The sequence below is a fragment of the Carcharhinus amblyrhynchos genome, unplaced genomic scaffold, assembly GCF_965287045.1.
Source record: "Carcharhinus amblyrhynchos unplaced genomic scaffold, sCarAmb.v2.hapA scaffold_37, whole genome shotgun sequence".
Lineage (NCBI taxonomy): Eukaryota > Metazoa > Chordata > Chondrichthyes > Carcharhiniformes > Carcharhinidae > Carcharhinus > Carcharhinus amblyrhynchos.
Genome location: NW_027649778.1, coordinates 5,009,182 through 5,031,911, shown reverse-complemented (window position 1 = coordinate 5,031,911; position 22,730 = coordinate 5,009,182). Strand labels below are relative to the sequence as shown.

The 22,730-nt window shown below is 49.0% G+C and overlaps 1 protein-coding gene across 3 annotated transcripts in view; it reads left to right on the top strand.

Annotated features, from left to right (window-relative positions):
- The window catches only part of LOC145362235 (homeobox protein otx5), a 37,901-nt gene extending 15,619 nt beyond the window's left edge, over positions 1–22,282 (top strand). For all 3 annotated transcript variants that reach the window (XM_080218299.1, XM_080218301.1, XM_080218300.1), the window contains exons 3-5: positions 1,829–2,011; positions 12,855–13,006; positions 16,292–22,282. In XM_080218299.1, coding sequence (XP_080074425.1) covers positions 1,915–2,011; positions 12,855–13,006; positions 16,292–16,912 — 870 coding nt within the window. In that variant the 5' untranslated portion in view covers positions 1,829–1,914 and the 3' untranslated portion in view covers positions 16,913–22,282. The remainder of the gene's footprint in view (positions 1–1,828; positions 2,012–12,854; positions 13,007–16,291) is intronic.
- Positions 22,283–22,730: the final 448 nt, after the last annotated feature.

Sequence of the window (22,730 nt, the reverse complement as noted above, 5' to 3'; positions counted from 1 at the left end):
TAGCCATGCTAAATTGCCCTTTAGTGTCAGGGGGAACTAGCTAGGGTAAATGCATGGGGGTAGAGCTTTGGTGAGATTGTGATAGGTGAAGAATCGATGGGCTGAACGGCCTCCTTCTGCACTGTCGGGATTGTATGACCCTTTGTCAGAACCCTGGCTGGAGTATGGATCTCCTACACTCTGTTGTTGGATACCAGCTACCGTGGTTTTTGTGAGTCTTCTTACTGCATTTACCCCAGTCCAATGCTGGCATAATTATAGGACAGATGTCAGAGGTAGGTTCTTTATTCAGAGGGTAGTAAGTTCGTGGAATGCTCTGCCTGCAGCAGTTGTGGACTCGCCAACTTTAAGGGCATTCAAATGGTCTGTGGATAGGCATATGGATAACATTGGAATAGTTTAGGTTAGAGGGTCATTAGATTGGTTCCACTGGTCGGCGCAACATCGAGGGCCGAAGGGCCTGTACTGCGCTGTAATGTTCTATGTTCTATCTCCACATCTTGGATACCAGCTGCCAGGCCTGCTGAGATTTTCCAGCAATTTTCTGTTTCAGATTACAGCAGTCTTTTGCCTTTACCCTGTTTACAACGTTGATTCGACTGAAAGTGTGTATTGTAGATCTGGCTGTGGGGATGTGACACAAGTTGTGGCGGGGGTGGGACAGGGTGGTAAGGGGGGCTGTGGTGGGATGAATTGACAATTTTTCAAAGAGAAGGGGGGAGGAGGGATATGATAAGGGAAACACGTTTTAAATTGGGTGTTGCTGATTCCAGCTCCTATCTCCCAGGACAATAGAAGGATAGACTGAGCCGGGTGAGGGGATAACTGTGTCCTGGAACACTTTGATTTAATTATCCAGTGCAAACAAGCCAGAGGTCTTTCCCTGAAGGAAGTATATTCTGGGGATTGGTTTTGGGACAGTTAATTTTTTTAGGATTTTATTGTTCAAGTTGATTTTTGATTTGATTTGATTTATTATTGTCACAGGCATTAGTAAGCAGTGAAAAGTATTGAATCTTGCACGCTATATAGACAAAGCATACCACTCATAGAGTACAAAGGGGAATTGATTTGATTTATTATTGTCACATGTATTAGTGTATGGTGAAAAGTATTGTTTCTTGTGCGCTTTACAGACAAAGCATACTGTTCATAGAGAAGGAAAGGAGGCAGTACAGAATGTAGCGATACGGTCATAGCTAGGGTGCAGAGAAAGATCAACTTAGTGCAAGGTAGGTCCATTCAAAAGTCTGACAGCAGCAGGGAAGAAGCTGTTCTTGAGTTGGTTAGTACGTGACCTCAGACTTTTGTATCTTTTTCCCAATGGAAGAAGGTGGAAGAGAGAATGTCCGGGCTTTGTGGGATCCTCAATTATGCTGGCTGCTTTGCCGAGGCAGTGGGAAGTGTAGACAGAGTCAATGGATGGGAGGCTGGTTTGTGTGATGGAGTGGGCTACATTCACGACCCTTTGTAGTTCCTTGCGGTCTTGGGCAGAGCAGGAGCCCATACCAAGCTGTGATACAACCAGAAAGAATGCTTTCTATGGGGCATCTGTAAAAGTTAGTGAGAGTTGTAGCTGACATGCCAAATTTCCTTAGCCTCCTGAGAAAGTAGAGGCGTCGGTGGGCTTTCTTAACTATAGTGTCAGCATGGTGGGGGACCAGCACAGGTTGCTGGTGATCTGGACACCTGAAGCTCTCGACCATTTCTACTTTGTCTCCATTGATGTAGATAGGGGTGTGTTCTCTTCTACACTTCCTGAAGTTAATGACTTCATGAAATAGACCAAAAAGTCAATTAACCTGTCTCTCCTGCTTTTTATTCGCAGCGACTGCCTGACTGCAGTGAGGCAAACCAGCTCTCCGAGGAAGGCAAGGGACCCAGAGGGAAATTGTCCCAGGTGAATTTCTGAGCATGATGTCCTATATCAAACAACCGCATTATGCAGTCAATGGGCTAACCCTGTCCGGCCCAGGTATGGATCTCCTACACTCTGCTGTTGGATACCAAAGTAAGTCGCTTCACTGCTCCAGGTATTTTTAAAGAACTCTTAAGATCAAGTTTGTGACATTTTACAAAGGGGAAGGTGATGGCCTAGTGGTATAGATCATAGAACTCTACAGTGCAGAAAGAGGCCCTTCGGCCCATTGAGTCTGCACCGAACACAATCCCACCCAGGCTCTACCCCCATATCCCTACACATTTACCTGCTAATCCCTCTAACCTATGCATCCCAGGACACTAAGGGGCAATTTTAGCACAGCCAATCAACCTAATCTGCACATCTTTGGACTGTGGGAGGAAACTGGAGCACCCGGAGGAAACCCATGCAGACACGAGGAGAATGTGCAAACTCCACACAGACAGGGACCTGAGCCGGGAATCGAACCCAGGTCCCTGGAGCTGTGAAGCAGCGGTGCTAACCACTGTGTTACCGTGACGCCTGTATTATTGCTAGACTATTAATCCAGAAACTCAGCCAATGTTCTGGGGACCCCGGGTTCGAATGTCGCCACGGCAGATGGTGGAATTTGAATTCAATAAAAAATTTGGAATTAAAAATCTACCTATGACCATTGTTGGAAAAACCCATCTGGTTCTTTTAGGGAAGGAAATCTGCTGCCCTTATCCGGTCTGGCCTACATGTGACTCCAGAGCCACAGCAATGTGGCTGACTCTCAACAGCTCTCTGACTACTAGGGATTGGCAATAAATGCTGGCCAGCCAGCAATGCTCACATCCCACAAATGAATAAAAAAGTAGGGAAACAGTAAAGGAAAGGGGGAATTAAAGGGGCCCCACTGGATTCAAGAGCATATTTGGGCAAATGTGTATATTGTGATACATTTTCAGGGTGAGGAAAGGGCAGGAAGGCAGGTCTAGTTGTATGGTGCTTCGCAAAGAGCTAGCCTAGGCATGATGGGTGAATGGACTCTTTCAGTTCTATCACCCTGTTACCCCTGACCAACATTTGTGGCTTAAGTAGCAAGTTGCCCCTTACTGGGTGTCTCTCCATTGGGGCCACTTCATGAAATAACACAGTAGGAGGCCATTCGGCCCATTTGTACTCATGCCAGCTCTTTGAAAGAGATATCCAATTGGCCTCAGTTAGAATTATATAATCGTAGAATCCCTACAGTACAGTAGGAGACCATTTGGCCCATCGAGCCTGCACTGACCACTTTCACACCCAGACCCTATCCATACAACCTGACATATTTACACTGCTAATCACCCCAAAACTAGGGTCAATTTAGCATGACCAATCCATCTAACCTGCACATCTTTAGACACTAAGGGGCAATTTAGCATGGCCAATCCACCTAACCCACACATCTTTGGACTGCGGGAGGAAACCAGAGCACTCGAAGGAATCCCACACAGACATGGAGAGAACGTGCAAACTCCACACAGACAGTGACCCACGCTGGGGAATTGAACCCGTGTCCGTGGTGCTGTGAGGCAGCAGTGATAACCACTGTGCCATAGGGCAGGACTCTGTTGCTGGTGGGGTAGAGGCAATCGTAAAGGAGCTTCTAATTTAAGATTGCCAACATCTTAAACTTTTATTTTCATTTATTAGTGTCACAAGTAAGCTGACATTAACACTGCAATGAAGTTAATGTGAAAATCCTGTAGTCGCCACACTCCGGTGCCTGGGGGAGAATTTAGCGTGGTCAATGCACCCTAAACAACATGTCTTTGGACTTTGGGAAGAAACCGGAGCACCCGGAGGAAACTCATGCAGACACTGAGAGAATGTGCAGACTCCACACAGACAGTGACCCAAGCTGGGAATTGAACCCAGGTCCCTGGCACTGTGAGGCAGCAGTACTAACCACTGTGCCACCAAGTTGCCCAGGACTCTTCTGAGCTCAATCTCATTGGCTTGTGGACATGTGGCTTAGAGGAAATTCCCAGGGTTTACGAGTGAATTGAGTGGAGGGATACAAAAAATGAGTTTAAAAGATGCTGAGATACAGCTGTGTGCTGCTTAGACCCCAACTACAGTTTCACCTCAGGGCACTGATATGACTTGATTTGATTTATTATTGTCCCATGTATTAACATACAGTGAAAAATATTGTTTCTTATGCGCTATACAGACAAAGCATACCATTCATAGAGAAGGAAAGGAGAGAGTGTGCAGAATGTAGTGTTACAGTCACAGCAAGGGTGTAGAGAAAGATCAACTTAATGTGAGGTAGGTCCATTCAAAAATCTGACAGCAGCAGGGAAGGAGCTGTTCTTGAGTTGGTTGGTACGTGACTTCAAATTTTAGTATCTTTTTTCCAATGGAAGAAGGTGGAAGAGAGAATGTCCGGGGTCCTTAATTATGCTGGCTGCTTTGCCGTGGCAGCAGGAAGTGTAGACAGAGTCAATGGATGGGAGGCTGGTTTGTGTGATGGATTGGACTATATTCTTGACCTTTTGTAGTTCCTTGTGGTCTCAGGCAGAGCAGGAACCCATACCAAACGATGATACAACCAGAAAGAATGCTTTCTATTGTGCATCTGTAAAGATTGATGAGAGTTGTAGCGGACATGCCAAATTTCCTTAGTCTTCTGAGAAAGTTGAGGTGTTGGTGGGCTTTCTTAACTATAGTGTTTGGAAATGGGAGGACCTGGACAGGTTGTTAGTGATCTGGACACCTAAAAATCTGAAGCCACCGGCACGGTGGCACACTGGTTAGTGCTGCTGCCTCACACTGCCAGGGATCTGGGTTCGATTCCTGGCTTAAGAAGATAAGAACATAAGAAGTAGGAGCAGGAGTAGGTCACTGGCCCCTTTTGTAGTTCTTTGCAGCCTTGGGCAGAGCAGGAGCCATTGGTCGGTACGGGCTTGGAGAGCCGAAGGGCCTGCTCCTAGAGTCTAATCTTCTTTGTTCCTTTTGTTCACGGCGCCTCAGGAACGACATGTTAATATTTGAGAGCATGCGTGTGGATTCGAAGAGGTTAAATTAGAAGGACAGGTTTCGCAGACTAGACTTGTACAGACAATTAAGGGTGGTTAAGATGATTAAAGGATTTGGCAGGGTGTATCGAGAGAAACTATTTCCTCTAGAATGAAATGGTGGGAGAAATGACCTTATACTATACAGCCCAGGGCTTTGAAATGGTTTCTGAAAGCGCTACTTCACACGGAATCTGTAACTCCCGCCCCCAAGAACGGTCAATTGGAAATGTTTCGACACCAGGGGATGGTTGTTGAAGGTTACAGGCAGCAAAATGAAGTCAAGATACAGATTGGCCTGTTCCAACTGAGTGGAGGAACAGGTTAGAGGAGCTGAATGGCCTCCTCCGGTCGCCATGTTGGTCCAGGTGATGGGGCTGAGGACACTCCCTCTGGTGGTGGAACTGTGCAGCTGCAGATGTAACTATGTCAAGTTAAAGAAAGTTTATTTGGATTAGGTGGATTGGCCAATCTAAATTGCCCCTTAGTGTCCAAAGCTGTATAGGTCAGGTGGATTGGCCATGCTAAATTGCCCCTTAGTGTCCAAAGCTGTATAGGTCAAGTGGATTGGCCATGCTAAATTGCCCCTTAGTGTCCAAAAATGTGTAGTTTAGGTGGATTGGCCATGCTAAATTGCCCCTTAGTGTCCAAAGATGTGTAGGTTAGGTGGATTGGCCATGCTAGATTGCCCCTTAGTGTCCAAAGATGTGCACGTTAGGTAGATTAGCCACGCTAAATTGCCCCTTAGTGTCCAAAGCTGTATAGGTCAGGTGGATTGGCCATGCTAAATTGCCCCTTAGTGTCCAAAGATGTGTAGGTTAGGTGGACTGGCCATGCTAAATTGTCCCTTGGTGTCCAAAGATGTGTAGGTTAGGTGGATTGGCCATGCTAAATTGCCTCTTAGTGACTAAAGATGTGCAAGTTACTGTCACATGTCGGCTTACATTAACACTGCAAACAAGTTACTGTGATAATCCCCTAGTCGCCACACTCCAGTGCCTGTTCGGGTACACTAAAGGAGAATTTAGCACGGCCAATCCACCTAACCTGCATGTCTTTGGACAATGGGAGGAAACTGGAGCACCCGGAGGAAACCCAGGCAGACACAGGGAGAATGTGCAAACTCCACACAGACAGTGACCGAGCCAGGAATTGAACCCGGGTCCCTGGCACTGTGAGGCAGCAGTGCTAACCACTGGGCCACCATGCCCCCCACAAACATAGAAATCATAGAATTCCTACAGTACAGAAGGAGGCATTCAGTCCAACGAGTCTGCATTGACTATAATCCCACCCAAGACCTATCCCCATAATCCCACATATTTACCTCATTAATCCCCCAAACCTATGCATCCTGGGACACTAAGGGGCAATTTTGCACAGCCGATCCACCTAACCTGCACATCTTTGGATTGTGGGAGGAAACCAGAGCACCCAGAGGAAACCCACGCAGACACAGGGAGAACCTGCAAACTCCATACAGTGACCCAAGCTGGGAATCGAATCAGGGTCCATGGAGCTGTGAGGTAGCCACGCTAATCACTGTGCAAACAGTTGAGAAGGAAAGATTTTGCTGGGCCAAGGAGAAACAGGAGGATTAATTAGATAGTTCTTTCAAAAGGTCTCCTTCCGGATGCGCTCCTGCTCCCACCAAGCGACTTGGAGTGTTTGAGGAACTCACGGTCGGTTTTGTTGATTCTTGTAGATGAACTCCCCAAGTGTGGTTTAAAACCTGCGCAAGGCCCCCCACCTCCGGAACTCTTTAAACCTGGTTCTGACAATCTATCGAGCTCATGGTCTGGGAACAATTTTTCCCCATTACCGCTCGGACTCTGGGTCCAAACCCTGGCTTGAAGTGGGGAGATTCTTGTAGACAGTGATGATGTGGACATGCCCTTGTCTGCTGGGCAGGAACTTTCAAATGCTTCCTCGGCAAGCTCGATTAAATCAGATTATAACATCAGAACATAAAGGAGTTATGAATATGTCCGTGAATTCGGAACAGGAGTGGGCCACTCAGCCCCCTCGGGTCTGCTATCCCATTTGATAAGATCATGGTCAATCTGATTGGAACCCAACCCCACATTCCCACCTTCCTCCCCGATAACCTTTCACCCCCTCGTTAGTCAAGGATCTTTCCATCTCTGTCTTAAAAATATTCAAAGACTCTGCTCCCACTGCCTTGTGAAGGAAGAAAGTTCCAGACACTCACCACCCTCTGAGAGGAATGCGCGACACCTTATTTTTAAACCGTGACCCCCTTCCCCCCCTAATTCTAGATTCTCCCACAAGGAGAGACATCCCCTCCACATCCTCAGGATCTTATATGTTTCAGTCATAGAATCATTCAGAGGCCCTTTGGCCCATCGAGTCTGCACTGATCCATTAGAAACTCCGAACACAGGGGTGACTAAAACTAGGAGACATAGGTTTAAGATGAGAGGGGAGAGATACAAGAGGGTCCAGAGGGGTAATTTTTTCACACTGAGGGTGGTGAACGAGCTGCTAGAGGTAGTAGTAGAGGCGGGTACAATTTTGTCTTTTGAAAAGCATTTAGACATTTAGAGTAATAGAGGTTTACAGCATCGAAACAGGCCGTTCGGCCCAACTTGTCCATGCTGCCCTTTTTTTTTAAAACCCCTAAGCTAATCCCAATTGCCCACATTTGGCCCAAATCCCTCTATACCCATCGTACCCATGTAACTATCTATAGTTATATGGGTTTAGTGGGATATGGGCCAAATTGGGATTAGCTTAGCGGTTTTTAAAAAAGGGCGGCATGGACAAATAGGGCCAAAGGGCCTGTTCCAATGCTGTAAACCTCTATGACTCTAACTCCCACCTAATCCCATTTACCAGCACTTGGCCCGTAGCCCTGAATGTTATGACGTGCCAAGTGCTCATCCAGGTACTTTTTAAAGGATGTGAGGCACCCCACCTCCACCACCCTTCCAGGCAGCGCATTCCAGACCGTCACCAGCCTCTGGGTAAAAAAGCTCTTCCTCACATGCCCCCCGCCCCCCACCCCCCCAAGCCTCCTGCCCCCTCACCTTGAGCCCGCGTCTCCTCGTGACTGACCCTTCAACTAAGGGGAATAGCTGCTCCCTGTCCACTCTGTCCGTGTCCCTCACACACCTCAATCGGGTCGCCCCTCAGTCTTCTCTGCTCCAAGGAAAACAACCCAAGCCTACCCAATCTCTCTTCATAACTTAAATGTTCCATCCCAGGCAGTATCCTGGTGAATCTCCTCTGCACCCCCGCCAGTGCAATCACATCCTTCCTATCATAAGAACATAAGAACATAAGAAGTAGGAGCAGGAATAGGCCATCTAGCCCTTCGAGCCTGCCCCGCCATTCAATAAGATCATGGCTGATCTGTCGTGGCTCAGTTCCACATTCCCGCCCTCTCCCCATAACCCTTAATCCCCTCTCTTACCAAAGTAGAGGTGTCATTAAAATGAATAAATCTGTGTGGAAAAGAAACTGAATGTAATTCTAGACTGAGGTAGGCAGATTTTGGATTGACACAGGGGTCAAGGGTTAGGTGGGGGAGCAGACATGAGAATGGGAGTTGGACCATGGTCTCATCACAATAATCCTATTGATTGGTGGAGCAGGCTTGATGGGCCGAATGGCCTTCTCCTATTTCTCGACAGGGGTGGTTGCAGACACAGTTTGGCTACTACCATCAATCCAAAAGAAAGTGCTACTTGATACAACGTGGATAATACACATAGTTGTATTTAAGTTTATTTATCAGTGTCACAAGTAGGCTTACATTAACACTGCAGTGAAGTTACTGTGAAAATCCCCCAGTCACCACACTCCGGTGCCTGTTCGGGTCAATGCACCCTAAGCAGCACGTCTTTCGGACCATGGGAGGAAACCCACGCAGACACAGGGAGAACGTGCAAACTCCACACAGACAGTGACCCAAGCCGGGAATTGAACCGGGGTCCCTGGCGCTGTGAGGCAGCAGTGCTAACCACTGTGCCACCATGCCGCCCCTTGGACAACTTTGGTTCGCTTCCACTTGAACATCAGAGACTGAGGGGGTGACCCTGATAGACGTTTACAAGATTATGAGAGGCATGGATCGAATGGATAATCGGAGTCTTTTTCCCAGGGTATAAATGTCAATTTCTGGGGGACATAGTTTCAAGATAAATGGAGGAAAGTTTAAAGGAGATGTGAGAGGCAAGTTTTTTGCACAGAGGATGGTAAGAACCTGGAATGCGCTGCCTGAGGAGGTGGTAGAAGCAGATACAATGGCAATGTTTAAGAGGCATGGACGGATAGGGAATGGAGGGATACCGACTGCGTAGAGGCAAAAAGTCCTAAATTTAGAAAGGCGTCATGTGTTGGCACAGGCATGGTGGGCTGAAGGGCCTGTTCCTGCGCTGTAGTGTTCTTTGTCCTTTATTATCGGGAGGTATTCTGGGCCTTTTAGTTTGATATATTATTGTCATATGTACTTACAGTGAAAAGTATTGTTTCTTGCACATTATACAGAATATACCATTCATAGAGAAGGAAGGAAGAAGAGCATAGAATGTATTGTTACAGTCATAGCTAGGGTGCATGGAAAGATCAACTTAATGTGAGGTCGGTCCATTCAAAAGTCTGGCGGCAGCAGGGAGGAAGCTGTTCTTGAGTTGGTTGGTACATGACCTCAAACTTTTGTCTCTTTTTCTCGATGGAAGAAGGTGGAAGAGAGAATGTCCAGGGTGCTTGGGGTCCTTAATTATGCCTTCTGCTTTGCCAAGGCAGTGGGAAGTGTAGACAGAGTCAATGGATGGGAGGCTGGTTTACGTGATGGATTGGGCTATGTTCACAACATTTTGTAGTTCCTTGTGGTCTTGGGCAGAGCAGGAGCCTATACCAAGCTGTGATACAACCAGAAAGAATGCTTCTATGGTGTATCTGTAAAGATTGGTGAGCATCGTAATGGACATGCCAAATTTCCTTAGCCTCCCGAGAAAGTTGAAGTGTTGGAATGGGGGTGGACCAGGACAGGTTGTTGGTGATCTGGACACCTAAGAACTTGAAGCTATCGGCACGGTGGCACAGTGGTTAGCACTGCTGCCTCACAGTGCCAGGGATCTGGGTTCGATTCCAAGCTTAAGATAAGAACATAAGAACTAGGAGCAGGAGTAGGCCATTTGGCCCCTTGAGCCTGCTCCGCCATTCAATAAGATCATGGCTGATCTTTTCATGGACTCAACTCCACTTACCCGCCCACTCACCATAACCTTTAATTCCTTTACTGTTGAAAAAGTTATCTATCTTTGCTTGGGTCACTGTCTGTGCAGAGTCTGCACGTTCTCCCTGTGTCTGCGTGGGTTTGCTCCGGATGCTCCGGTTTCTCCCCACAGTGCAAAGATGTGCGGGTTGGGTGGATTGACCATGCTAAATTGTATCTTAGTGTCAGGCTGACTAGCTAGGGTAAATGCATGGGGTTATGGGGATAGGGCCTGGGTGGGATTGTGGTCGGTGCAGACTCAATGGGCTGAATGGCCTCCTTCCGTACTGCAGGGATTCTATGATTTCCATTTTGTCCCCGTTGATCTAGGCAGGGCCTGGTCTCCATTGTGCTGACCTTACCTCACCTTTAGAAAGCCTAGGAATGACACTGTCTACTTACCAAAACGTGATCTTAAATCAAAGGGTTAGATTACAAGGAGACTCACACAATCTAGTCTTGAATTCCCCGGAATTTAGGAAGTTAAGGAATGATTTGATTGAAGCTTTCGATTATTAAGGGGAACTGGTCGGGTGGAGAGAAAGAACCTTTCCCATCAATTCATGGAGTCTGGGACTAAGGGAAAGAATTTAAAAACCCAAACCAGACCTTTCTGGGGTGAAATTAGGAAACGATTTTGCACACAAAGGGCTGGACAAGTTTGGAATTCTCTTTAGCGGTTGATGCTCCAACAATTGTTAATTTTAAAACTGTGATCAATATATTTTTGTTCTCTGGAGGTATGAAGGATGTGGGGCAAATGTTGGATTGTGGACTTAGATGACAGATCAGCCATGAGAATGGCTGGTTGGTCTGGAGGGGCTGAATGGCCTCCTCCTGTTCCTAAACCGTGTAATACTGACCAGATAACCTGCTTTGTGAGGTGTTCAGGCACACGCATTCGCACGTGTGCATACACACGCACACACAAATGCATACGTGCACATGTGCGCACACACACACACACACACAAACACATACAAAGGGTGGTAGGAGCAGAAACCCTCACAACACTTACGAAGCATTTAGATGAGCAGTTGAAATGCCCTCGCACACACAAAGCTACAGACCAAGTGCTGGGAAATGGGATTAGGATTGGTACTTGCTTGATGGCTGGCACAGACACAATGGGCTGAAGGGCTACTTTCTGTGCTGTAAAATTCTATGCGGGGGCATTCACACGCGCACACACACACACACACACACACACACACACAGACACGTGCACAAACACACATGCACACAAACGCAAACACACACATATGCACACGTGCATAAACACACATGCACAAAAACACGCACACACACACACATGCACACGCAACACATGCGCGCGCACACACACTCTCTCACACACATGCACATACATCCACACACATGTGCACAAACACACATGCACACACACACACACTCTCACACATACATGCACATAGGCACACACACACACTCTCACACATACATGCACATAGACACACACACACACACACACACACATTATGATTCATTCCACATTAATGGAATCCTAACATTCAGAGCCTGTAATGTTGTAAACTGAATTCAGAGACAGTTTGGTCGGTACATTACAGTGAGATGCACTTCACATCATTAATCGGGTTGAATTCAGGTTCTGAGCAGGAGGTGGGGTGGGGTGGGGGGGTGGTGGGGCAGGGCTTGAGGGAGGCGACAGAGCAATTTACAATTGCCCAGCAAGCAGTGGCCTCCCTCACGGAGTGACTGTCCTGTTAGCCAGGCCCTCAGGACCGAGGGGGAGTCACTCCCACTCCAGTCCAAGGCTCCACTCCAGGGCTGTAAGATGGTTGCTCAGTCCAGTGCGTGGCCTGCAGACTCTGTCGCCTGGGACAGGGGGTGTTTCTGAAGAGTCGGCTGGATGGGTTGTTTGGGGATGAGCAGGGTAAACTGGAAAAGGGGACAAAAAAAGATTGACAAGGATGTTACCGGGACTGGAAGGTTTGAGTTATAAGGAGAGGCTGGGACTTTTTCCCCTGGAACGTAGGAGGATGAGGGGTGATATTATAGAGGTTTACAAAATCATGAGGGGCATCAATAAGGTGAATAGCCACGGTCTTTACCCCCCGGGGGAGGGAAATCCAAAACTAGAGGGTGTAGGTTAAAGGTGAGTGGGGAAAGGGGACCCGAGGGGCAACCTTTTCACACAGAGGGTGGTGCGTGTATGGAATGAACTGCCAGAGGGGGTGGTAGGGGTGGGCACAAATACAACACTTAAAAGACATTTGGACAGGAACATGGATGGGAAAGGTTTAGAGGGATATGGGCCAAATGCAGGCAAATGGGACCAATTCAGTTTAGGGAACTGGGTTGGCATGGACGAGTCGGGCCGAAGGGCCTGTTTCCCTGCTGTATTGCTGGAATTTTACCAGCACGCTCGCCCCAGAATCGGGGCAGGCGAGGCTCGCAGAGTGGTCTTATAAGCCTCAAATGGGCAAGGGGGTAAAATTCTGAGATATATCTCTATGATTCTAAATAGAGGGGATTACAAGGATAGAGCCTGGGTGGGATTGTTGTTAGTGCAGGTTCGATGGGCCGAATGGCCTCTGTAGGGATTCTGTGTTATATTGGGTTGTGTCTTTTGGAAACTTGTATCAAAAGATTAATTGTGCCTCACTGACTTAAATCCCAGCAACTCCACGGAAACAGCGCAGAGAGAGAACCACCTTCACCCGGGCACAGCTCGACATCCTGGAAGCTCTCTTTGCCAAGACCCGCTACCCCGATATCTTCATGAGGGAGGAGGTGGCACTGAAAATTAACCTGCCCGAATCCAGAGTTCAGGTACGAGCCGTGGAGAATTAGCCAGGGTTGCCTACTCCATCTGGAATCCGGGAACGAGGGCTAATCTCCAGGACGCGAGTAACACCCAGCACCTCAACAGCACAGCGGCACAGTGGTTAGCACTGCTGCCTCACAGCGCCAGGGACCCAGGTTTGATTCCTAGTATGGGTCACCGCCCGTGTAGAGTTTGTATGTTCTCCCCGTGTCTGCATGGGTTTCCTCCGGGTGGTCCAGTTTCCTTCCACGGTTCAAAGATGTGCAGGTTAGATGGATTGGCCATGCTAAATTGCCCCTTAGTGTCCAAAGATGCACAGGTTAGGTGGATTGGCCATGCTAAATTGCCCCTTAGTGTCCTGGGATACATAGATTAGGGGGATTAGCAGGTAAATATATGGGACTGTGAGAATAGGAGCTGGGTGGGATTATTGTCAGTACAGACTCGATGGGCCAAATGGCCTCCTTCTGCACTGCAAGTTTTCTATGTTTGTGGCAGCACAGTGGCACAGTGGTTGGCACTGCTGCCTCACAGAGCCAGGGACCTGGGTTCGATTCCTGGCTTGGGTCACTGTCTGTGAGGAATCCGCATGTTCTCCCCGTGTCTGTGTGGGTTTCTTCCAGGCACTCCAGTTTCCTCCCACAGTCTGAAAGATGTGAGGGTTTAGGTGGATTGGCTATGCTAAATTTGTGTGGAGTACTGGGGTGGTGGGAGAGTTCTGGAACATTCTCGGGTATCCAAGAACAGGTAACACCCCCCCACAGTACAGGAATCAATGGTTTGCCAAGAAGAGAGAGACATTGTGCTCAGAGCTAACGCATCCAGAAATGTGCCTCGGAAAACCAGCCAGCATAATCAAGGATCCCATGCCACGGTGGCACAATGGTTAGTGCTGCTGCCTCATAGCACGAGGGACCTGGGTTCAATTCCCGCTTGGGTCACTGCCTGTGTGGAGTCTGCACATTCTCCCCGTGTCTGCGTGGGTTTCCTCCGAGTGCTGCGGTTTCCTCCCAGTCCAAAAGACGTGCTGGTTTGGGGGCATTGGCTGTGCTAAATTCTCCCTCAGTGTAACCCGAACAGGAGTGCGGCAACTAGGGGGATTTTCACAGTAACTTCATTGCAGTGTTAACGTCAGCCAACTTGTGATACTAATAAGTAAACTTCAACTTTAACGTTGAAAGCAAATCACAATTGGGCTTTGGAACACTTCTGATTATTTGTTAGAAAGACATCAGGGTGGGGCAGCGCAGTTCAGGAGATTAAACCTCCAGCAATATGCCTGGACAGAGTTGGCAATTACTACCTGCATCCCAGCATCCAGGTCAAAGGGTTTTCCAGCATAGAAAGAGGTCCTTCGGCCCATCAACTCTGCCCACCTGTCAAGCACCAATCTATTCAAGTACCCTTTCCCAGCACTTTATTTTTATTCATCCGTGGGACATGGGTGTCACTGGCTGGGCCAGCATTTATTGCCCATCCCTAGTTACCCTTAGAGGGCAGTTGAGAGTCAACCACATTGCTGTGGCTCTGGAGTCACATGTAGGCCAGACTGGGTAAGGACGGCCTACATGTGACTCCCTTCCTTAAAGGACAAACCCAGATTGGTTTTTCTGACAATGGTTTCATGGTCATCAGTAGATTCTTAATTCCAGATATTTTTTATTCAATTCAAATTCCACCATCTGCCGTGGCGGGATTCGAACCCGGGTCCCCAGAACGTTAACTGGATTAATAACCTAACGATAATACCACTTGGCCATTGCCTCAACAAGCTCACTAACCCTCCAGGATATCTCCTGCACCAATCTGACACACATTGCACTGTGTTAATGTAACCCTAACTGAGTCCATTAACCCTGTCATGTTTCATTCTGTTGCGAGATTAAATAAAATGGTAAATTGCCCTCCAGATTGTGACGAATTCTCATGTGACATCTTGCCCTGACAGGCCCCGTTCACTCAGCACGTTTAAATGATTAATGTGAAGGGAATGAAGCCTGTGTAACTGCAGTTTGCAATTTGTCAATGGACAGGGGAGATGTTTTAATCGGTAAAACATGAATGATGTGTGGGGGTGACATTGTTTCACAAGCTGAGGTGATAATCAGAGAGTCCCTACAGTGCAGAAGAGGCCATTCAGCCCATCGTGTCTGCACAGACTCTCTGACAGAGTATTTTACCCAAGTCCACCCCTCCACCCTGCCCTCCTATCTCCGTAGCTCCACACATGATTAACGGACACTAAGGGGCAATTTCGCATTGCCAATTCACCGAACATACACATCTTGGAACAAAGAACAAAGAAAATTATAGCACAGGAACAGGCCCTTCGGCCCTCCAAGCCTGCACCAACCATGCCGCCCGATTTAACTAAAACCCCCTACCCTTCCGTGGACCATATCCCACTATCCCCATCCTATTAATGTACTTGTCAAGACGCCCCTCACTATCGTATCCGCTTCCACTACCTCCCCCGTCAATGGGTTCCAGGCACCCACTGCTCTCTGTGTAAAAAATCTGTCTCGTCCATCTCCTTGTTACCTTGCCTCTTGCACCTTAATTCTGTGTCCCCTAGTAATTGACTCTTCCACCTAGAAAAAGCTTCTGACTATCCACTATGTCCATGCCTCTCATAATATTGTAGACTTCTATCAGGTCTCCCCTTAATCTTCATCGCTCCAGTGAGAACACCAAGGGGCAATTTAGCATGGCCAATCCATCTAACCTGCGTATCTTTGGACACTAAGGGACAATTTAGCGTGACCAATCGCCAGATTGATTCCAGGCAGAATGATTCCAGGCACTGCTGCCTCACAGCTTCAGGGACAGGGTTCAATTCTGGCCTCGGGTCACTGTCTGTGCGGAATCTGCACGTTCTCCCCGTGTCTGCGGGGGTTTCCTCCGGATGCTCCGGTTTCTTCCTGCATTTCAAAGTTGTGCAGGTTGAATGGATTGGCCGTGCTAAATTGCCCCTGGGTGTCCAAAGATGTGTAGGTTAGATGGATTGGCCACGCTAAATTACCCCTTAGTGTCCAAAGATCTATTGGAATTAGTGGGGTAAATATGTGGGGTTACAGGGATAGGTTAGATGGTCTGTCGGAGAGTCAGAGCAGGTTTGATGGGCTGAATGGTGCACTGTAGCAATTCTATCATTCCATGGAACCATAGTGCATAAGTGGAATTAAGGTACGGATCATCCGTGATTTAACTGAATTGTGGGATAGGCACGATGGCCAGAATGGCCTCCTCCTTTACGATATTAATTTTTATTGTTCTCCTGTTGTTGAAAGGTTTGGTTTAAGAATCGTCGGGCCAAGTGTCGCCAACAGCAACAGCAGAGCAGTGGCCAGGCCAAGACACGGCCCACCAAGAAGAAGACATCTCCAACTCGGGACACCAGCTCCGAAACCAACGGCAATGGCCATTACAGCCCAACTCCCCCGGGGGCGGCCGTAACTCCCAGCTCCATCTCCAACGCCACCGTGTCCATCTGGAGCCCGGCCTCCATCTCCCCCATCCCGGACCCTCTGTCCTCCTCGGCTTCCTGCATGCAGAGGTCCACGGCCTACCCCATGACCTACAGCCAAGCCCAGGGCTACAACCAGAGCTACACGGGCTCCTCCTCCTACTTCAGCGGCCTCGACTGCGGCTCCTACCTGTCCCCCATGCACCCTCAGCTCTCCGCCCCCGGGGCCACGCTCAGCCCCCTGGGGACTCCGACCATGGGGGGGCACCTGAGCCAGTCGCCGGCCTCCCTGTCGGCTCAGGGCTACGGCACCGCGGGCCTCGGTTTCAACACCGTCGACTGCCTGGACTACAAGGACCAGAGCTCCTCGTGGAAGCTGAACTTCAGCGCCAGCGACTGCTTGGACTACAAGGACCAAACCTCCTGGAAGTTTCAAGTCCTGTAAGCCACTGATCGGTAAACAGGTTACGGCTGTAACTAATAGAGTTTACACCTAACCCGATGAACAGAGTGAGTAGACGGGGAGAAAACAACCCAAACGTTGACAGGTTGGACAAGGAATTCCATGACTTGTTACCCCCAGTTGACCCTTGGACTTGAGACAGAAGTGGGCAAGATGACATGGATTCCAATATAGAACTCACCGGAATGGGAGGGGGGTGCGGGAGGATGCGAATTGCCAGAAAGACAGCCCACTTGGCAAGAACTTTGCGACGACTTCCACCACCAGAGAAGCGTTTTCTTCGCGTGACCTTTCCTCGCTTTCAACGGACTCTTGTGGGGTGAACCTTTTGGTGGACAAGGGGGGGATTTGGGAGCAAGGGGCCAGCGTGGCTTGACTGGGCCTTCCTTTATTAACTCTTGAGAAAATGTACCACATTCAACTGGGAAACAAGGCCGGTTTAGAAGATCTCTTTAACACCCCCCCGTGCCCCCCACCCCATGCCCCAACTTCAGGGACGCTTCCAGCTGTTAGGAGGAGAGTAGCATTTTTTTATGGACATCTCTGTTAGGGTTCCAGGAATGAAGTGATCCAGTTTCATAGGATCTGATGCATCCCTCTCTAGCTCCCTTAGCTTCCGTTTGTTTTCTTTGGGGGGGGGGGGGGGGGTGGATTTAAGTGATTCTCGTCATGAAGAAAGGTTTTTTAGTTGATAGAGCAATCAAAACACTCAGGGGACCTTTACATATATATCTGGGGAGGAGGATTGGGTACAAAGATTTGGGAGCTGTTTCGAGAGCAGGGCTTTACATCATCAGCCTAATTGTCCTTTAGTTGGGTGAATGTGAGACTCCAGGTCCATGGAGTGGACGGGATCATTCGGGGCAAACTAGCCTTCGTGGCCAGGGTGCAATGGAAGCTTGGCTGCACATGGCCTGTCCAGTTGTAGGGCGCTGCAGAGTCAGGGCTCAATGTGGCCTCCCTGTCCACAGAACAGATAACAGAATGATGATGGGGACTAGACCCAGTGTAGGATGAGGGTCTGGTTGGGTAGTGTCTTGTAATGGGGTCTCTGAAATCAGGAGACCTCTGTGTGGCGCACCTTTTTGGCAGAGTTCTACATTCACCCTGGAGGCACGGGGGTCGTGTCCAACATTTCATAGAATCCCTACAGTGCAGAAGGAGGCCATTCGGCCCGTCGAGTCTGCACCGACAACCCCACACAATCCACACATTTACCCCGCTAATCCCTCTAACCTACACATCCCTAAGGGGCAATTTAGCACGGCCAATCCGCCTAACCTGCAAATCTTTGGAGTGTGGGAGGAAACCGGAGCACCCGGAGGAAACCCACGCAGACACGGGGAGAACACGCAGACTCCACTCAGACAGGGACCCAAGCCGGGAATCGAACCCGGGTCCCTTGGCGCTGTGAGGCAGCGGCGCTAACCCGCTGTGCCGCGCCGTTGACAAGACGGAAGGGAGCTGTCTTCTTGAACCGCTGAGGGTGATCCCAAACCTACCTCGGTACCGTGAGGTGCGAGGGGAGTTCTGAGATTTCGACCCAGGCGTAGCGAAGGAATGCCGATACAGTTCCAAGTCGGGATTGGAGGGGGAAATGTACCGGCAGTGGCGTTCCCACGGCTCTGCTGCCCCCCCCCCCTCCGTCCTTCTAGGTGGGAGGGATCTGGTTTGTGAGGTGGTGCCATCTACTCTGGCGCAGGATGCTGTGATATCACCAAAGAGACACCACCTGCTGGTTCCTCACTCTGGTGGGTTGCAGTTTGCAGCGTATTGCACGGTTTACCCCAGTCCCGCTGACAGCGGAGGTGCAGCTTCACTTGCTGTATGAGCGGAACTCGATTCAGCTTCTAAAGGAATCGGGACACGTGGGGTGGCAGACACGGGGAGAATGTGCAGACTCCCCGCGGGCAGTGACCCGGGATCGAACCCGGGTCCCTGGCGCCGTGAGGCAGCAGTGCTAACCACTGTGCCGCCGTGCCGCCCCAAGGCAGTCCCTTCCTCCCCCCACGACCCCTTCCTCCCAAAGGTTTCCCTGCACCCTTGATGCGTAATAGACCTGTGCAACGCGTCTTCTCGTGTGGGACTCACCCCACCACGAACCCACTTCGTTCCGAGTCAGGTTACCCAATCACCTGGAAAGGGAGGCGAGGAATTTTGGGCTGGGGGGCCTTGATTTCTGAAGGCAGGGCCGCTGGTGGTGGGGCGACGGGGAATTGGGGGGTGAGCGGAGGTCAGAGGGGTGCAGAGATTTTGGAAGGGAGTGGGACTGGAGGGGGTGACAGGGATAAAAGGTGGGTGGGGGTGGGGGAAACGAGACCAAGGAGGGATTAGGAACAGAGGAATTGGGAACAGAAGTGAGCAATTCTCCTGTGTAAAGTATAGGAGTAGAATTAGGCCATTCGGCCCATCGAGTCTGCTGCACCATTCGATCAGATTGGCTGATCCCTCCCTGGTCTCAAATCCACCTCCCCGCCAGTTCCCCATCTCTCCTTACCCCTTTTTTTTAAAATTAGAAACGCATCTATCTCCTTCTTGAAACCATTTAGCTATTCAGGCTCCAACACGGTATGGGGCAGCGAGTTCCACAAATTCAAATTGCCCACCCTCTGCGATAAGTAATTTGAAAATGAAAGCGCGAGGGACTCAAAAGTCAAGGCTTTCCCGGACTGGGTGCTGAGGTTGGTGGGAACTGGGGTCGTAGAATCCCTACCGTGCAGAAGGAGGCCATTTGGCCCATCGAGTGTGCGCCAACCGCAATCCCTTCCAGGCCCCGTAACCACACACATTGACGCTGTCAATAATGGGATTTTTACACAGAGTTGTATCAAGAGCAACGTGGTTGCTTGTTCCCCGTTGATTCCTTGCTACACGGTTAGGTGCTTTAAATAAATTTTAGGCAGAAGAATTTTGTACAGCGGGTCGGGGGAAGGACAGGATAGTTTCAAAGAACAATACAGCACAGGAAACAGGCCATTCGGCCCTCCAAGCCTGTGCCGCTCCTGCTTCCAGCTAGACTATTCGTTTGTATCCCTCCATTCCCAGCCTGTTCATGTGGCTATCCAGATAAGTCTTAACCGATCCCAGCATATCCACCTCTACCACCCTGCTCGGCAGTGCATTCCAGGCCCCCACCACCCTCTGTGTAAAATACATCCCTCTGATATCTGTGTTAAACCTTGAACCTGTGACCCCTCATGATCGTCACCTCTGACCTGGGGAAAAGTTTCCCACTGTTCACCCTATCGATGCCCTTCATAATTTTATACACCTCTATTAGGTCGCCCCTCATCCTCCGTCTTTCCAGGGAGAACAACCCCAGTTTACTCAATCTCTCCTCATAGCCAAGACCCTCCATACCAAGCAACATCCTGGTAAACCTTTTCTGTACTCTCTCCAAAGCCTCCACGTCCTTCTGGTAGTGTGGCGACCAGAACTGGACGTGGTATTCCAAATGCAAAGATATAAAGGTTAATAAGCCACTTTGGAAACAAGATCTGATTTGTTCCTTTTACAAACTTTCCCCCTATTCAAAAACGACCATCCTTACAAAACTCTTAGCTCAAAGGAACTGCGGTAAGTTCTGCGAATGCAATTCTTGTTCTTCTCAATTCTGTTGACCTGGCTTTCATTCCCTTTCTATCATGAGCATTTTCCAAAATTTGGTTTGGGAAGTGGGTGGTGGAGGAGGCAGAGAATCTGACACAGCCCTGACCTCACCGCAACATAATCGGCAAAAGACTTTTGATCACTCCTTGTAAACTGGGAATGCGATCTTAAATTTAATAGTTTATTTATTAGTCTGACAAGTAGGCTTACATTAGCACTGCAGTGAAGTTACTGTGAGAATCCTCTAGTTGCCACACTCCTGTTCGGGTTACACTGAGGGAGAATTTAGCACGGCCAATGCACCCTAACCAGCACGTCTTTCAGACTGTGGGAGGAAACCCACATAGACACGGGGAGAATGTGCAGGCTCCACACAGACAGTGCCCCAAGCCAGGAATGGATCCCAGATCCCTGGAACAGTGAGACAGCAGTGCTAATCACTGTGCCACCATACCACCCCACAAGTCCTACAGGGAGGTGAATCAGTGATTTCCCCATGTAGGGGGTTATCACAGGGCCACACTCTGGCGCCTGTTTGGGTACACTGAGGGAGAATTTAACACGGCCGATGCATCTAACCAGCACGTCTTTCAGACTGTGGGAGGAAACTGGAGCATCTGGAGGAAGCCCAGGCAGACACGGAGAGAGCGTGCAAACTCAACACCGACAGTGACCCAAGGCCGGGAATCGAACCCAGTTCCTTGACGTTGTGGGGCAGCAGTGCTAACCCACTGTGCCACCCTACTGCTAGCCATTCTAGGCATTTCAGAGCCTACACATTCCAGGACAGTATGGGTAATTTAGCATGGCCAATCAACCTAACCCGCACCATCTTTGGTCTGTGGGAGGAAACCGGAGCACTCGGAGGAAACCCACACAGATACGGAGGGGAGAAGGTGCAGACTCCACTCAGCAAGGGTGTAGAGATAGATCAACTCAATCATAGAATCCTTAAGGAGGCCATTTGGCCCATCAAGTCTGCACAGGCAGTGACCCAAGGTGGGAATCGGACGCAGGTCCCTGGCGCTGTGAGGCAGCAGTGCTAACCACCATGCTGCCGCCCCCACCCCCCGCCAACCCCACACATTTGACCCCTTCCATCCCACATTTGGGCTTGGGTCCCGGAAGACAGAATTATCTCTCAACATCTACGGTTGGCCTCTGGGAAGAGATTTCCTGCAAAAGCTAGCCAATGGAATTACGGGGGTGTTTGGCGAACCATGTGACGTCGCGCCACTCGCCCTGGGTGCTGCTTTTCGTGTGTAAACCCACCCCCTCCCCACCCTCTCTGCCCCCACCGCCCTCTACAAACCACCTCGCCATCTCACCGTCACCCGGAGAGGCAAACTATACAATTTGTACAAAAGGCAAAATGTACGATATTAGTAAATAGAACAGCAATAATTTAAAATAAATTAATAGAAAATTTCGTCCTGTTTAAAGAAAAAGATACTTGTACTCTGGGGATTAACATAAATCATCTTTGTTGGTTCAATGATTCGTATTTAGTTTTATTTTAAGGCAAAAAAATCCATTTTTTAGATATATTGACTTAGTGATACGTGGTAACAAGGAGGATTGCATAAATATTTTTCGATATGTATTTATTTGTTTAGTCTTGATAACACGCTCCTGTACAGTATTCGGAATCTATGTAATGATTTCCTTCATTCTTAATTAATTATGATAAAGTTAAGATTGGAGAAATGTTCCTGGAAAATAAAACAAAATTGCTGAGTGAGACACATTGAGTTTCTTTTGTTGAGGTTGGGAGTATTTTTATCTTCATCTGTGGGCATCGCTGGCTGGGCCAGCATTTATTGCCTGTCCCTAGCTGCTCGAGGGCATTGAATCACAGAATCCCTCCAGTGCAGGAGGAGGCCATTCGGCCCATTGAGTCTGTACAGTCCACAATCCCACCCACACCTTATCCCTGTAACCCCACTTATTTACGCTAGCTAATCCCCCTGACACTAAGGGTCAATTTAGCATGGCCAATCCACCTAACCTGCTCATCTTTGGAGTGTGGGAGGAAACCCACACAGACACGGGGGGAATGTGCAAACTCCACACAGACAGTGATCTCAAGCCGAGAACTGAACCCAGGTCCCTGGCGCTGTGAGGCAGCAGTGCTAACCCACTGTGCCACCGTGCCAACCAAGAAAGTAATATTTCACTTGTATAATTGTAT